Source organism: Phacochoerus africanus, chromosome 9, assembly GCF_016906955.1.
Source record: "Phacochoerus africanus isolate WHEZ1 chromosome 9, ROS_Pafr_v1, whole genome shotgun sequence".
NCBI lineage: Eukaryota > Metazoa > Chordata > Mammalia > Artiodactyla > Suidae > Phacochoerus > Phacochoerus africanus.
The window spans coordinates 78,769,143-78,783,353 of record NC_062552.1 but is presented as its reverse complement, the minus strand read 5'-3'; the positions used below and the strand labels follow the sequence as shown (position 1 = coordinate 78,783,353).

At 41.7% G+C, this 14,211-nt stretch overlaps 1 protein-coding gene across 1 annotated transcript; it reads right to left on the bottom strand.

Moving 5' to 3' along the window:
* Positions 1-6,529: 6,529 nt before the first annotated feature.
* LOC125136433 (olfactory receptor 10G2-like) lies at positions 6,530-7,486 on the bottom strand. Its single transcript, XM_047797239.1, has one exon. It carries the CDS (start codon positions 7,484-7,486, stop codon positions 6,530-6,532), a length of 957 nt encoding a protein of 318 aa, XP_047653195.1.
* Between the last annotated feature and the right edge of the window lie 6,725 nt (positions 7,487-14,211).

The following is a 14,211-nucleotide window of genomic DNA, read 5'->3' as shown; positions in this document are numbered from 1 at the left end:
ACCACCATGGAAAACAGTATGGCGATTCCTCAGAAAACTAAACATAGAACTACCATTTGATCCAGCAATCCCACTCCTGGATATCTATCCAGAGAAAACCACGACTCACAAAGACACATGTACTCTGATGTTCACTGCAGCACTCTTTGGAATAGCCAAGACATGGAAACAACTTAAATGTCCATTGACAGAGGAGTGGATCAAGAAGATGTGGTATATATACACAATGGAATATTACTCAGCCATTAAAATGTTTTTTATACCATTTTCTTGTTTGCATTAGGGAAAATTATCTGGTCTCTGAATTATTCTCTTGGAATTGTTATTTCTTTGGGGAGATTTCCTGGAGATAGGAAATACTATTCTTTCTGGTTCAATAAAACAAGAATCAGCACCGTGTGTGTGTTGTGGATTCCCTAATATTACCCTTAGATTTTAGAGCCATCAGAGTGGGAGGAATGAGGGGAAGAGCTGTAGACCTGTGAAATAGCTGTGATTTTATTTCAGTCGCAACTAAGTTTTTCTCTCCTTCTTTAACAGTTTCTTTCTTCCCCATTTAGTCACAAAGGTTAGTAGGACAACTTGCTTCTGAGCTGTCATAACCTTCTTCCCCATGCCACTGTCATTATCATAGATCTCCATGCATGAATTGGTATTCATTTGGTGAATACCCCTTGACTTACTCTGACTCATTAATATCCCAGGTGTGGGTTTGAGATGCCTAAAAGCCTTAACTTGGGAGGAAAGCTAGAGATGAGGGGTAGGAGAGGGATGGAAGAAAGAGAGAAAGAATGAGAGAGAGGGAGAGAAAAGGAAAGAGGACGAATTGAGGAAGGGACGGAGAGAGGGAGAGAATGGAGAGAGAAAGACACAAACATGGCACAAAGGAAAAAAAAAAGCATGGCACTGATGAAACCTCAGTAGATTAAGGTGATATGAACTCATGGCATAATGATGGTATTTTATAGCTGTGTAGTGTTCTCCTGATCTTCAGAGGAGTTAAATGACAAAGAAGCCCCATAGTTGTACAGTGCTAAGTACTCCAAACAAGTTTTACAGTTTTCAGCCCAGTACTCTTTTCATTTTTTTTCTTTTTAGGGCTGCAGTCATGGTACATGGAAGTTCTCAGGCTAGGGGTCAAATAGAAGCTGCATCTTCTGGCCTATATCACAGTCACAGCAATGCCAGATCCAAGCTGCTTTTGCAACCTATACCACAGCTCATGGCAATGCTGGATCCTTAACGAGCGAGGCAGGGATGAAACCTGCATCCTCATGGATATTCATCAGGTTCGTTACCTCTGAGCCACAATGAGAACTCCTTCTCTCTGCATTTTAATTCATATCATTACCACAAATAAGGCATAATAGTTTAGTAAATCATGTAATTTCAGATTGCTAAATCATTAGGAATTTTAAAGATTCACTGGCAACATTAATCCTCAGTGTCCTGAAGCCAGAGCTTTGTGATCTAAATAACGATTTTAAGAGTCTGATGGTTCATTCTGTCAAAGATTCCAACCTGGTGGTGTTGCTCTGTTTCTAAAGCTAGATGTAGTAGCAATAAGTGCAAGGACTAAAATCAAACAAGAGTCAAATTTTGTTACCATGAATCTGTGAAGTTGCTCATCTCATGTCATTGTCTGGTATTCTATCATACTGAGCAATACTTTGTTTCTTTTTCTTTTCTTTCTTTCTTTTTCTTTTTCCTTTTTGGCCATGTCTGTAGCACATGGAAGTTCCCGAGTCAGGGATCAAACTTGTGTCAAAGTAGTCACAATGCCAGATCCTTAGATGCTGGGGTACCAGGGAACTCCAGAGTAATTTTTTAAAAAGTAGACCATTGCCTGGTCCATTTTACATAAACTTAGGCTGTGAAGATATTGATGCAATGTGTTTCTGAATTGTGACTTGATGACAATATAAAAGGTCATCTAGTACAAACACGTTTGAAAATATATGGATATCATTAGTTGGACCACAAATTGACTATAAACCTATAATATTGACCATTAAAAATTATTCATGGCCGATTTGCCCAGGGGATAGGTATCTTTTTAAATGAGGCCAAGGGCATAGGCTTGACTGCAATTTGGAAGATGTTTTGCTTAATTCCAATCCCAAATTATATGTCTCCTTCTAGTCATCTATGTCTCAAATGGCCATGAAGAAAGATTTTAAAAAATTGACCAATTTTGAAAATCAATTCAAAGCACAATCTTTTAAATTTACAAAAATCATCTCAAGGAAGTTCCTGTCATGCCTCAGTGGTAATGAACCTAACTAGTATCCATGAGGACGCAGGTTCGATCCCTAGCCTTACTCAGTGGGTTAAGGCTCCAGCGTTGCCAAGAGTTGTGATGTAGGTCACAGACGTGGCTCAGATCCCGTGTTGCCATGGCTATCAGTGTAGGGCAGCAGCTACAGCTCTGATTCGACCCCTATCCTGGGAACTTCCATATGCTTTGGGTGCGGCCCTAAAAAAACAAAAAAAAAATTGTCTCGAATACTTGGAAAATGCATAATCTATTGCCATTTTCTGAATTCTACAATAAGACACATAAAACTGAAAAAAGGCCAAAGAAGACTAGCAATGGAATCAATACATACATATATAAATGAGAAAAATTAGAGTTACTGAGGCGGAGAAATGAGACTAAAAAGTTTTCATTAAAATATAACATCCTTATAAGCAGTGAGTTTAAACTGTCTATTTAAAATAGTCACTGACACAGAAATCAGATTATAGTTTTACTCACACCCATCCTTCAAATTTTGGGGAGACTACCTGTCTTACAGGTGAGAGGAAGGACCTGGAAAGGACTAAACAGAAAAGAGTAAAGATGGAAGCAGCAGAGAACTCCAGGATGCTCTTACCTTCTCTGGTTGGCACTGGATCTAGGCAGGGAATGAACCTCCGAAAAAGGGTAGCTTTGGAGAAAGATGTAGTCAATGGAAGGCTTGGGGAGACAGTGTCATCCTGACATAAAAAGGCTAAATGGTAGCTGCATAGTTAGACTTAGCAGAGTAGTAAATAAAATTTCTGTGAGAGAAGAAAGAGAAATATATTGGATAATGAAAGAAGCAAAGACATTGAGAGATAAAGTGGCTTGGACAGAGAAACACTTTGCACAGTATTTGGATCCAGCATTTATCTATCTGAAACTCACTCTGTGATCACCTATATTTGGGAATATCTTCTTTTTTCAGTACTTCCCCACAGCAGTGATCAAGTCCTGTAAGTGGCATTTAACTCTGGAAAATTGGCTAGGACAAGGGCAGGTGCTGTTTGGGGGAGAGAGTGTAACTTTGTGTCAGCCTTCACAGAAAGTCCTTTCTCAGTCTGGGAGAAGAGATATCAATCAATCTGTTCTTAAGAGAGATTTCAATGGTTTTGAATCCCAAAGGGTTAGCCGTGGTTATTGTGAAGAGCTTATAGCAGAAGACCTAATTAAGCAATTCTGGCTGGATCAAGATAAAGGACCAAACTACTGAAATTTGCTTTATTATTTGCCTGTTTATATATAGACATCCTCACCCAGTTTCCTTTTGAACTGAGGGAAAGTCTGTTGCTTCCACTGAAGGTAACTGCTAAAGTTGGTCTCTTGTGTTCCTATTACATCCTTTGCTTTCCCCAGAGTCAATTACAGTGTGTGAGACTTTTAGCTTGGGGAGTATTTGTAATAGCACCCCTGTGATAAGATAAAACCAACATCCATAGTTTGTTTCCTGAGAAACTCTCTTAGTATCTAGCTTTTTCCAGTTTTGTAACATCAGGTGGGGCAAAGGCAATAGGGCTTAACAGATGATTTCACATTATGTTTTCTCTTCTCTTCCAAAAACAAATTTGGAAGAAAAAGGAAGGAAAAACGACTCTGGTTGTTACTAATCAAAAGTGTTTTCATATTGGTACATTCACATTGTATGAAACATATTTTTTAATTACTAAAATGCTAAGATAAGAACCACAGACTAGGAGAAACACAGAATCTCAGGGTTAGAAGGACATGAGAAGTTATTCAATCCAACCATCATCTATAATACTTTGCATGATCCCTGGGCAGTGATTTTTTTTCTAAACTTTTAAATATGACTGACATACCACTTTACATTAGTTTCAGGTGTACAACATAGTAATTCAATTTTTATATACATTACAAGGCACTCAACACGTTAAGTTCTAGTTACCATCTGTCACCATTTAAAGTTATTATTTTATTGACTATATTCCCTGTTCTGTATATTACATCCCTACGACATTTTTTATTTAAAAAAAGGTTTTTTTTTTTTTTTTTTTTTGCTTTTTAGGGCCACATCCACCACATATGGAGGTTCCCAGGCTAGGGGTAGAATCGGAGTTACAGTGGCTGGCCTACACCACAGCCACGGCAACATGGGATCCGAGCTGTGTCTGTGACCTACACCACAGCTCATGGCAACACTGGATCCCCAACCCACTGAGAAAGGCTAGGGATTGAACCCGTGTCCTCATGGACCCTAGTTGGGTTCATTGAGCCATGGAGGGAACTCCTCAATGACTTCTTTTTATAACTGGTAGCTCGTGCCTCTTAATTTCCTTCAACTATTTAGCCCATTCTCCCACTCCATCCTCTCTGGCAACCGCTATTTTGTTCTTTGTATCTATGACTATTTCTGTTCTGTTCTGTTCTTTCAGTTTCTACACATAAACAAAATCACAAACACCAATGAAACAGTCTTTCTGTTCTCTAAGGACTCTGATCTAAACTATAACACATGCCAGCCTATGCGAAGAGCTATTATAAAAGTCAAAGGGCTATGGGAATACAGGGAAGAGGATAAAGATTCTGACTAGGAGCATTAGAGAAAACTTCTTGTAGGAATAAGGATTTTTTCCCCCTGGGCCTTGAAGGAAGCATAAAACATCAGTTTACCAATGTGGAGAAGGAAAAAGTGTATTTCTGACACAGAATAAGTAAAAGCTCAGAACAAGAAAGCACAATCATCCCTGGTATCTGTAGAGGATTGGTTCCAGGAGTCCCCACCCTCCCCATACCCAAACCCACTGATGCTCAAGACCCTTATAAAAAATGGCTTGGAGTTCCTGTTGTGGCGTAGTGGAAACAAATCCGACTAGGAAGTATGAGGTTGCGGGTTCAATCCCTGGCGTCGCTCAGTGGGTTAAGGATCTAGCATTGCTGTGAGCTGTGGTGTGGGTGGCAGATGCGGCTCAGATCTGGCATTGCTGTGGCTGTGGTGTAGGCCTGGCAGCTGTAACTCCGATTGGACCCCTAGCCTGGGAATCGCCACATGCTGTGGGTGCAACCCTAAAAAACAAAACACAAACAACAACAACAAAAAAGGCTTTATACTGTGAATACGATGGCCTCCACATCCTTAGGTTTTGCGCCCGCAGATTCCAGCTATGCATATGGAGGGCTAACTGTATAGAGAATGCTCAAGGAGTAGCAGGCAAATGAGGGGCTAGGAGAGAAGAAGGAAGTAGAGAGATCTTGGGAGATGAGGTATTTGGGATCAGATTGTGGGGGACTTTGAATTCCAAGAGAAGAGGTCCAGTTTTATCTATATGTGGTGGAAACCCAGTGATATTCACAAGGAGAGGAATGATATATTTAGTTTTACATTTTAGAAAGAAAACTCTGGAAGTGGTGTGGATGTGGATGGGAATGACAAGGAGACCACTTAGGAAGCCAGAGAGAGATTCTGGAAGCTGAGCAAACAGAATATGGTGAATTATTGCATGAAGGAGGATGAGGGGCTGGAAGGAAATGGTCCACACAGAGTCACACCAACTGCTTGGGAGAATAGATTTGCCTGAATGTGAGCAAAACAATCCTGAATGGGAGTTTCTGTTGTGGCTCAGTGGTAAATAAATCTGACTAGCATCCATGAGGACACAGGTTTGATTCCTATCCTTGCTAGTGGGCTAAGGATCCAGTGTTGCCGCGAGCTGTGGTATAGGTTGCCGACATGGCTTGGATCCTGTGTTGCTGTGGCTGTGGCATAGGCTGACACCTACAGCTCTGATTTGACTCCTTGCCTGGGAACCTCCATGTGCCTCAGGTGCAGTCCTAAAAAGCAAAACAAAACAAAACACAAAAAACAAAACCCAAACACAAAAAACCCCCACACAAAACAAACCTGAACAAGCAAAAAAAAAAATCCACAAAACAAACAAAAACAATCCTGAATGCTTAGAGGCTTGGGAAATTAGGAGTAAAGCAAGTTGATGAAGGGTAAAGGGCAGCCTTATGCTGGGTTTCCCCAAATTTGCCTTGAGTAATCCCTCCTCCTATACAGAGCATTTACTCCTGATATTCAACCTTTGTGTAGAATGTGTTTTCACCCAGAAATGTGTAAAAGAGTGATGGATGATTTGTTGAGGTTAAATATAGCTCTAGAAGCTTCTTCTTAGTAGAATCACACTCTATTTTGATTAAAGCAAATCTATTTTTGAAACATTTACCACATTCAGCAAGAGCTGAAAAGAGTGGTAGCAATGATAATGCAGGTAGTCCCTGAGCCTATAGCTACTTATTTTCACCCCCAGCCCCTCTACCTGCTGCTATTCTCCCAAGAGCAGACTTCACTTCCTGGTTCCTCAGTGTATAGATGAGGGGGTTCAGTAACGGAGTGACAACGGTGTAAAACACAGCCACTGCCCCATCCAGGGGACTCTTGGAGCCTGTCCGAAGATAGATGAAAATACAGGGGACATAGTAGACTGTGACCACGGTTAGGTGGGAGCCACAGGTGGAGAAGGCCCGGCGCCGCCCATCAGCAGTGCGAATCCGCAGGATGGCATGGACTATGTTGGCATAGGAGAGCAGAATTAACAGGAAGCAACTGGCCGCCACAACCCCAATGTCCACAAAGGTCACAAGCTCATTGACAGTGGTGTCTGCACAGGCCAGTCTCAATACTGCAGGGATGTCACAGATAAAGTAATCCACCTGGTTGGGCCCACAGTAGGGCAGTCGGAAGGTCAGGGTGGCCTGGATAGACCCATGGATGGAGCCGGCCACCCATGCTCCTGCCACAAGGAATGTGCATAACCTCCCATTCATGAGCATGGGGTAGCGCAGGGGCTGGCATATGGCCAGGTACCTGTCATAGGCCATCAAGGTGTAGAGGAAGCACTGAGTGCTGCCCAGGAAATGAAAGAAATACAGCTGAGCCACACAGCCACCAAATGGGATAGCCTTGCTGGCGGGTGTAAAATTCAAAATTAACCGGGGAACGATGATGGAGGAGAGCCACATGTCCAGGAATGAGAGGACGCCCAGAAGCATGTACATGGGGCGAGCATGGAGCTTTGGGTCAGCCCGCACGGTGAGCAAAATGAGCAGATTCCCCAGCTGAGTCAGGATGTAGATGGTGAAGAAGACCAGGAAGAGGAGGGTCCTGAGACTTGGGGGGTGAGATAAGCCCAGGAGAATGAAATCTGTCACCACAGTGTCCAGGGATGTGTTTCTGGTCTTTCCCATGTCTCTCTGTAGTCTGCTAAGATGCCTAAAGTCAAACAAGGGAAATAACACAGGGAGATGGTGAGAGAATGCTTTTGTCTGATGACCAGAGCCTAGGAAGTAAGCAGAGCACTTTCTCGTTAGTTTCTACGTGTTCTGAAATTCTCCTTCAATGGGAAACACTAAGTACAAGGGTTGGAAGTCAAGGCACAGAGCTGTGTTTGAATAATGGTGTTAGTAGCATATATAATGAGTCTCTGCCTAAAGGGGGACAACAGAGAACTGGATTCTGGCAGCATGGAGCAGTGTGTAAAGATGACTGCACGATTACTTCTCTACTGTTTGTTTCTGACTTACTGTCAAAATGTCTCTTACCATGATCTATAACAACCTTTGAGATCTGACCCTTGTGTATTTTTACAGTCTTTTTCCTGTTAGTTCCCTCAGAGCACCGCATCCTCCTTCCTTCTGAACCTACTCTTTCTTGAGTATATGGATTCATCTTAACATAACCTCATTCTGCAGGATTCACTTTGGCTATCACCTCCTGCAGGAAGAGTTTTTCTCCCTTGTTAGACAATCTTTTGGAAGATAAAAGTTTGTATTATAAAAGGTGATTGTAACGTGGTATGGTGAGAACTATTTGCTTAAATGTTCAGTGGTTTCTTCCACTAGATTATAAACTCCTTCAGAGCAAAAACGAAATTTATTTTGTTCTTCTATTGTATCTGCAACACCTGCTCCAGTGTTTAGCAACAATAAGTTAATTAGTGGATATTTATTGGCTGACTGACTGGCTGAACGGATGTTGCCAATTCTAGTTAGTCCTGGTTTCTGTTTCCCTGTTTGATCATCTCTCTCCTGCTTTATGTCACATAGTCAGGAGTGTAGGATAAGGGCTTTATCTCACCCTTCAGCAATTGAGTCTATTCCTGGTGTAAACAAAGTCATCATCCACACTTGCTATTTTCCATAGGATGTTATTTAAATTTATTGATTGGTCAAAACACTTTATTGGTTTTGATGATTTGTACTATAGATTTTACTATTATATGTTAGACCTTCCTTTACTTTTTTTTTGTCTTTTGTCTTTTTAGGGCCGCACCCACGGTGTATGGAGGTTCCCAGGCTAAGGATCAAATTGGAGCTGCTGCCCTACACCACAGCCACAGCAATGCTACATCTGAGCCACATCTGCAACCTACACCACAGCCTACGGCAATGCTGGATTCTTAACCCACTGAGCGAGGACAGGGATCAAACCTGTGTCCTCAAGGGTACTAGTGGGGTTTGTTAACCACAAGCCACAACAGGAATTCTAGTTAGACCTTTAGTATGCTGTTATTTTAAGATTGTATTTGCCTTCAAAAAAATGAGAGTCTCAAAAACCCTTTAAAGATATTAAACTTCTGAGCCAGGTGTTATTTTAAAATTCCCCTTGATGAATGGTTTATTCAAAAAAAATTGTTCCTTATACATTTTTATGTATTTTTTTTATCTGTTGCTTTAACTGAAACATCCTATAACTCTAACTGTAAACCAATAAGAAGTTAATTATACGGAGGTGTGAACATTGACAGATCTGACCACTGGAATACCATTAAAAATACTCTTATCAACACCAATTTTCAAACCTATTTTTTATTTTTAGGTCCGCACCTGTGGCATATGGAAGTTTCCAGGCTAGGGGGTGAATCAGAGCTGTAGTTGCCAGCCTACACCACAGCCATAGCAATGCCAGATCTGAATCACATCTGTGACCTACACCACAGCTCTCAGCAACACCAGATCTGAATCACGTCTGTGATCTACACCACAGCTCTCAGCAACACCAGATCATCAAACCCACTGAAAGAGGGCAGGGATCGAACTCGCATCCTCATGGATACCAGGGTTTTTAACCCCCTGCACCACAACAGGAATCCCAAACTTATTTTTCTTGGCTGAACCTATGGCATGTGGAAGTTCCTGGGCCAGGGATCAAACCTGTGCCATAGTAGCAACCTGAGCCACTGCAGTTGTAACCCTGGATCCTTAACCCACTGAGCCACAGGGGAATTCCTAAGCCTATTTTATCTTATTATTTTAAAAGAATGAATAGAATAATATTCAGTAAGTATCAATCATATTGAATGTATCTTGTATGGAAATATTGATTATAGACTTTGGTCACAAAAAGAAAAATACATAAGCTTTCTATTACCTGATTTTTGGAAGGAGGAATACCTTAATTTCTTTTGGGGTGGATGGGTAGTACTTTCTTTGGCTAGAACAGAAAGAGATGGCAAAACTTGAGAAAGTGTTTATGATGCCAATTATGAAAGCTTATTTTCTATTCTGAAAATCAAATTTTCATAAATCGATTCATATTTGGATTATATTAAAAAGGCAATTATTTTAAGACCATTTATAATAAATCTTTATGAATAATAAAAATCTTCCCCGGTTGATCTTTCTTTGCCAATCTGACTTTTTTCCTGGCTGAGGTGCACTTGTCCGGGTGCACTTTGCAAGGGGCCTGCCAGGAGAAGGTTGGGAGCTGTACCTCCTCTTATCTGGCCCTGAGCATCCCGGCCAGCAATATAGGCACTGGGTGAGTGCAGTGGATGGGTCTGAGGGAGAGGCTCCTTTTCCAGGCAGAGGCAGCTGAAGATGGTGGTTTTGAACTGGAGTGGTGTGCTGGGGTTGCAGAGGAAGGCAGAGTGGGGAAGAGGTGAATTCCAGAAGATGGAATCCCTGGAGGGGCAGGGAGTGTGTTTGTAGAAGGACAGAGCCGCTCTAAGAGAGAGCAGTGTTAGAAAAGAGAACAGTCTTTTCTTTTCTAGAGGAAAAGAGCCACTAGAAAAAACCAGAAGTAGGAGTTCCTGTTGTGGCTCAGTGGGTTAAGAACCTGACTAGTATTCATAAGGATGCAGGTTCGATCCTTGGCCTTGCTCAGTGGGTTAAGGATCCGGCATTGCCGTGAGCAGTGATGTAGGTCACAGAAGTGGTTTGGATCCTGTGTTGCTGTGGCTGTGGTATAGGCTGGCAGTTGCAGCTCCAATTTGACCCCTAGCCTGGGAATTTCCAAATGCTGCATGTGCGGCCCTAAAAAAATAAACATAAAAAAACGAAAGTAGAAAACTAATGGAATGATCCCTTTTCACTGATCTGTGATTTTTTTAAATTATAGGGCTGGCGAATCTTCTGAAGCTATGGAGTCTCAGGCTATTTAAATTGAGGAGAGAAACAAATTTAGATTCATCAATTAAAAAACATTTTAAGCATCCAAAACTTAGCTAATTTGGCACATATTCCAAAATTTCCCCTTTTAAATAGTATTTAGCGGAGTTCCCGTCGTGGTGCAGTGGTTAACGAATCCGACTAGGAACCATGAGGTTGCGGGTTCGGTCCCTGCCCTTGCTCAGTGGGTTAACGATCCGGCGTTGCCGTGAGCTGTGGTGTAGGTTGCAGACGCGGCTCGGATCCCGCGTTGCTGTGCCTCTGGCGTAGGCCGCTGGCTACAGCTCCGATTCGACCCCTAGCCTGGGAACCTCCATATGCCGCGGGAGCGGCCCAAGAAATAGCAAAAACAACAACAACAACAAAAGACAAAAAAAAAAATAAATAGTATTTAGTAATAGTATTTGGCAGGGGCATCTTATAAAGTACTCATAATCTTAATATCAAAAGTATGTGATTAAAGAAAATAAGAAGCTAGTGACATCATTGATTGAATCAACATTTTAAATAGCAAATAATTAGATGTGGGGGCTTTGGCCTTGGCATTCAAGGGAAAGGCTCCTAGGGATGGAATGTAAGAGGGAAGCATCGAGAAAGCAAGCTGAGAGAGGAACGAGACCCTTTCACTGCCGAGTCAGCTAGGAAGTTGTAGGGTGGACTGTTGGCTGGGCTCCCCTTCACCAGGAGGCTCACTCACCTTGAGCACTTTGCAAGAAGTGCCTCTTTCATTTTGTGAAGAATCAAATTATCTCAGAGGTTTGACCTCTTTCTGGCATGTCTACACTGAGCTGGGGTGTTGTATAGGGTACCTTGCTTTGGGGCCATCCCTGCCCAGAGCTGATGTGAGTCACTAGAGCTGAGGGATGGGGAAGGACCCAGCACTGTGTTGTTTACCCTTGCTTATCCTTAGGACTAGTCTCACACCATAGCCCTTCAGGCTATGTATTAGGTAACACGAGTAGCGAGACACAGCAAGGACAGTGAAGAGAGTTTGAGTATGGTGGGGAGGCAGAATCCATATTTTATTGCTCTGATTATCTTGTCAAGGTCTTTGCCCTGTAAGTTAAAAAAAAATCTTGCTTGAGAAAAGGTAGTTGAAATGGAAGACTTTCAAACTTTAAGTTGCCTAAGTATGCTCATCTCTGGGAAAAGAAGGGTTAAGGAACCCATTTTGTGTTTGATTTGTAATGCTCAATCCGATGCACCATGTATATTGCTTTATTACTTTCTCAAAAAGAGAAAATAAAAGATAACTTTTTTCTCAGTCAAAGAAAGTTCTCAAATCTGGAGAGAGGTTCATTTAATTCAGAAGTAATACGATTAACTTACTAACTCTGTGAGGAGAGGGTGAAATAAGGATGATGGGGGAAAGAGACAGACTAAGTACAGTTTTGGACAAAGTTACTGCATCTTTTAAAGTCTCTGCATCTTGGTTCCTAGTGTGAATTGACCTGGCTTTGGGAATTCTTCCCTTCTTGAACTTACATGGACACAGAAGCAAAATCTTGGAGAAGGCTGGCGCATCTCAGGTAGACTGGCCCAGCAGGTGAGGAAAGTGTCCTTCAGAGTGTCACCTGGGCTCGTGGTGAGGGGTTACTGGATCTCTGCTTTGGAATGGAATTAACATCTTCCAGGAGATTGACATACTGACTATTTTGATAATCTGTGATACTTCCAGCCATTGGAGGCTCTTTACAGGTTGTGACTTCTCTACTTAAGCCTCTTGGTTTTACTTGGTTACACAGTTAGCTGAATCTCCTCTGAATGAGTTATTTTTGGCAAAACACTGTCAAGAGAGTTGTTGCCGACTATTTATGTCTTGGGAGTTCCACCCTGAAACCTTTCCCCCTGTGAGGACTGCATTCCCCTGATCCTCATTATTTTTTGTTTTGACTGCAAGCAGGAATCATTTCTACATATCTAGAAAGTGAGCTGTGGAAAACAAGATGATCTATTGAGTGACAGATATAATCTCTAATTTCTGTGATTCTTTTCTTTTAAATGTCAGATCACACATTTACCCACATTATACTCAGAAATGCATTAAAATGTACTTTTCAATAATTGAGGTACTCTTCATTGTATGTCCCCACCTCTCTGGATACTGATAGAAGAATCCCCTAATTTTAGGTTCATTGAATGAATTTCCTTACCTCCACTTTAAAGTCTTAGATGACTCCAGTGTATTTAAGGCAGTGGAAAAAGAAAATGATTTCAAATTGTTGGAGTGTTCTTTGATATTTTTGGATGATCTGGTAGGTGACTTGGACCCTACAGTTGAGATGGTCCCATCTGGAATTGCAAGGTGACTTGCCTCTCTGAAGTGATTTAGAACTAGTTGTGTGATGGAGCTGGTTAGTACTGGCCTAGAATAACTTACTGCTAAATTTTCAAAAATTTTATTTATTCTTTGTTAAACTTGCAATTAAATAAATCATATAAAAATGTACAAATATGTTGAAGTTCCCTGGTAGCTCAGTGGGTTAAGGATATGGCAATTATCACTGCTGTGGCTTGGGTCACTGCTATGGTGTGGGTTCAGTTCCTGGCCTGGGAACTTCTGCATGCAGTGCATGTGGTCAAAAAATGTAGTAATATTAAAAACATCACTTTTCTAATTATTTTAAAATTTATTTTATTATTTTCAGGGCTGCACTCACCGCATATGGAAGTTCCCAGGCTAGGGGACTAGTCAGAGCTGCAGAAGCTGAGCTACACCATAGCCATAGCAATGCTGGATCCTTAATCCACTGAGTGGGGCCAGGGATCAAACCCTTGTTCTCATGGATACTAGTAGGGTTTGTTTTCACTGAGCCTCAATGGTAACTTCTACTTTCTAATTTTTTTACTATATTTTACGAGTATCTATGAACTGATTCACATCTATCATATCTTTATTATGGAAATACTATATAAGGGTGTGTTAGCATTACCAACTCCTTTAAGCAAAGATGTCATGTTGGAGTTTGAAATTAACCATGGCGGGAGTATTTAGACCATGGAAATTTGCAAACACAAATGAGGGCTTTTATTTTCCCCCTTTCTGCTTTCTTTTTTTCTTTCTTATGGTTGCACCTGTGACACATGGAAGATCCTGGGCTAGGGGTCTAATCAGAGCTGTAGCTGTTGGCCTACTCCACAGTCATGGCAATGCCAGATCTGAGCCACACCTGCAACCTATACCACAGCTCATGGCAACACCAGATCCTTTAACCTACTGAGTGAGGCCAGGGATTGAACCCGAATCCTCAGGGATACTAGTGGGGTTCTCAACCTGCTGAGCCAGAACAGGAACTCCCTTCCTATTTTTTTAGAGCCAGGTTTTAAACATTTACCAGCACACTACTAGCTGGAATCCACAGTTTCTGTCCTTGGCCTCTGGTCTGGAAGTCACTTCATGCTGTGATGACTGCCTTGCGGTTCTGCTCTGTAATTCCAACAATTACCTTCCTGGAAAAACATACAGGCACCTCCAGTTTCCTTATTCACCACAATTCAAGCACTGGAAAACCAGGTTCACCTAT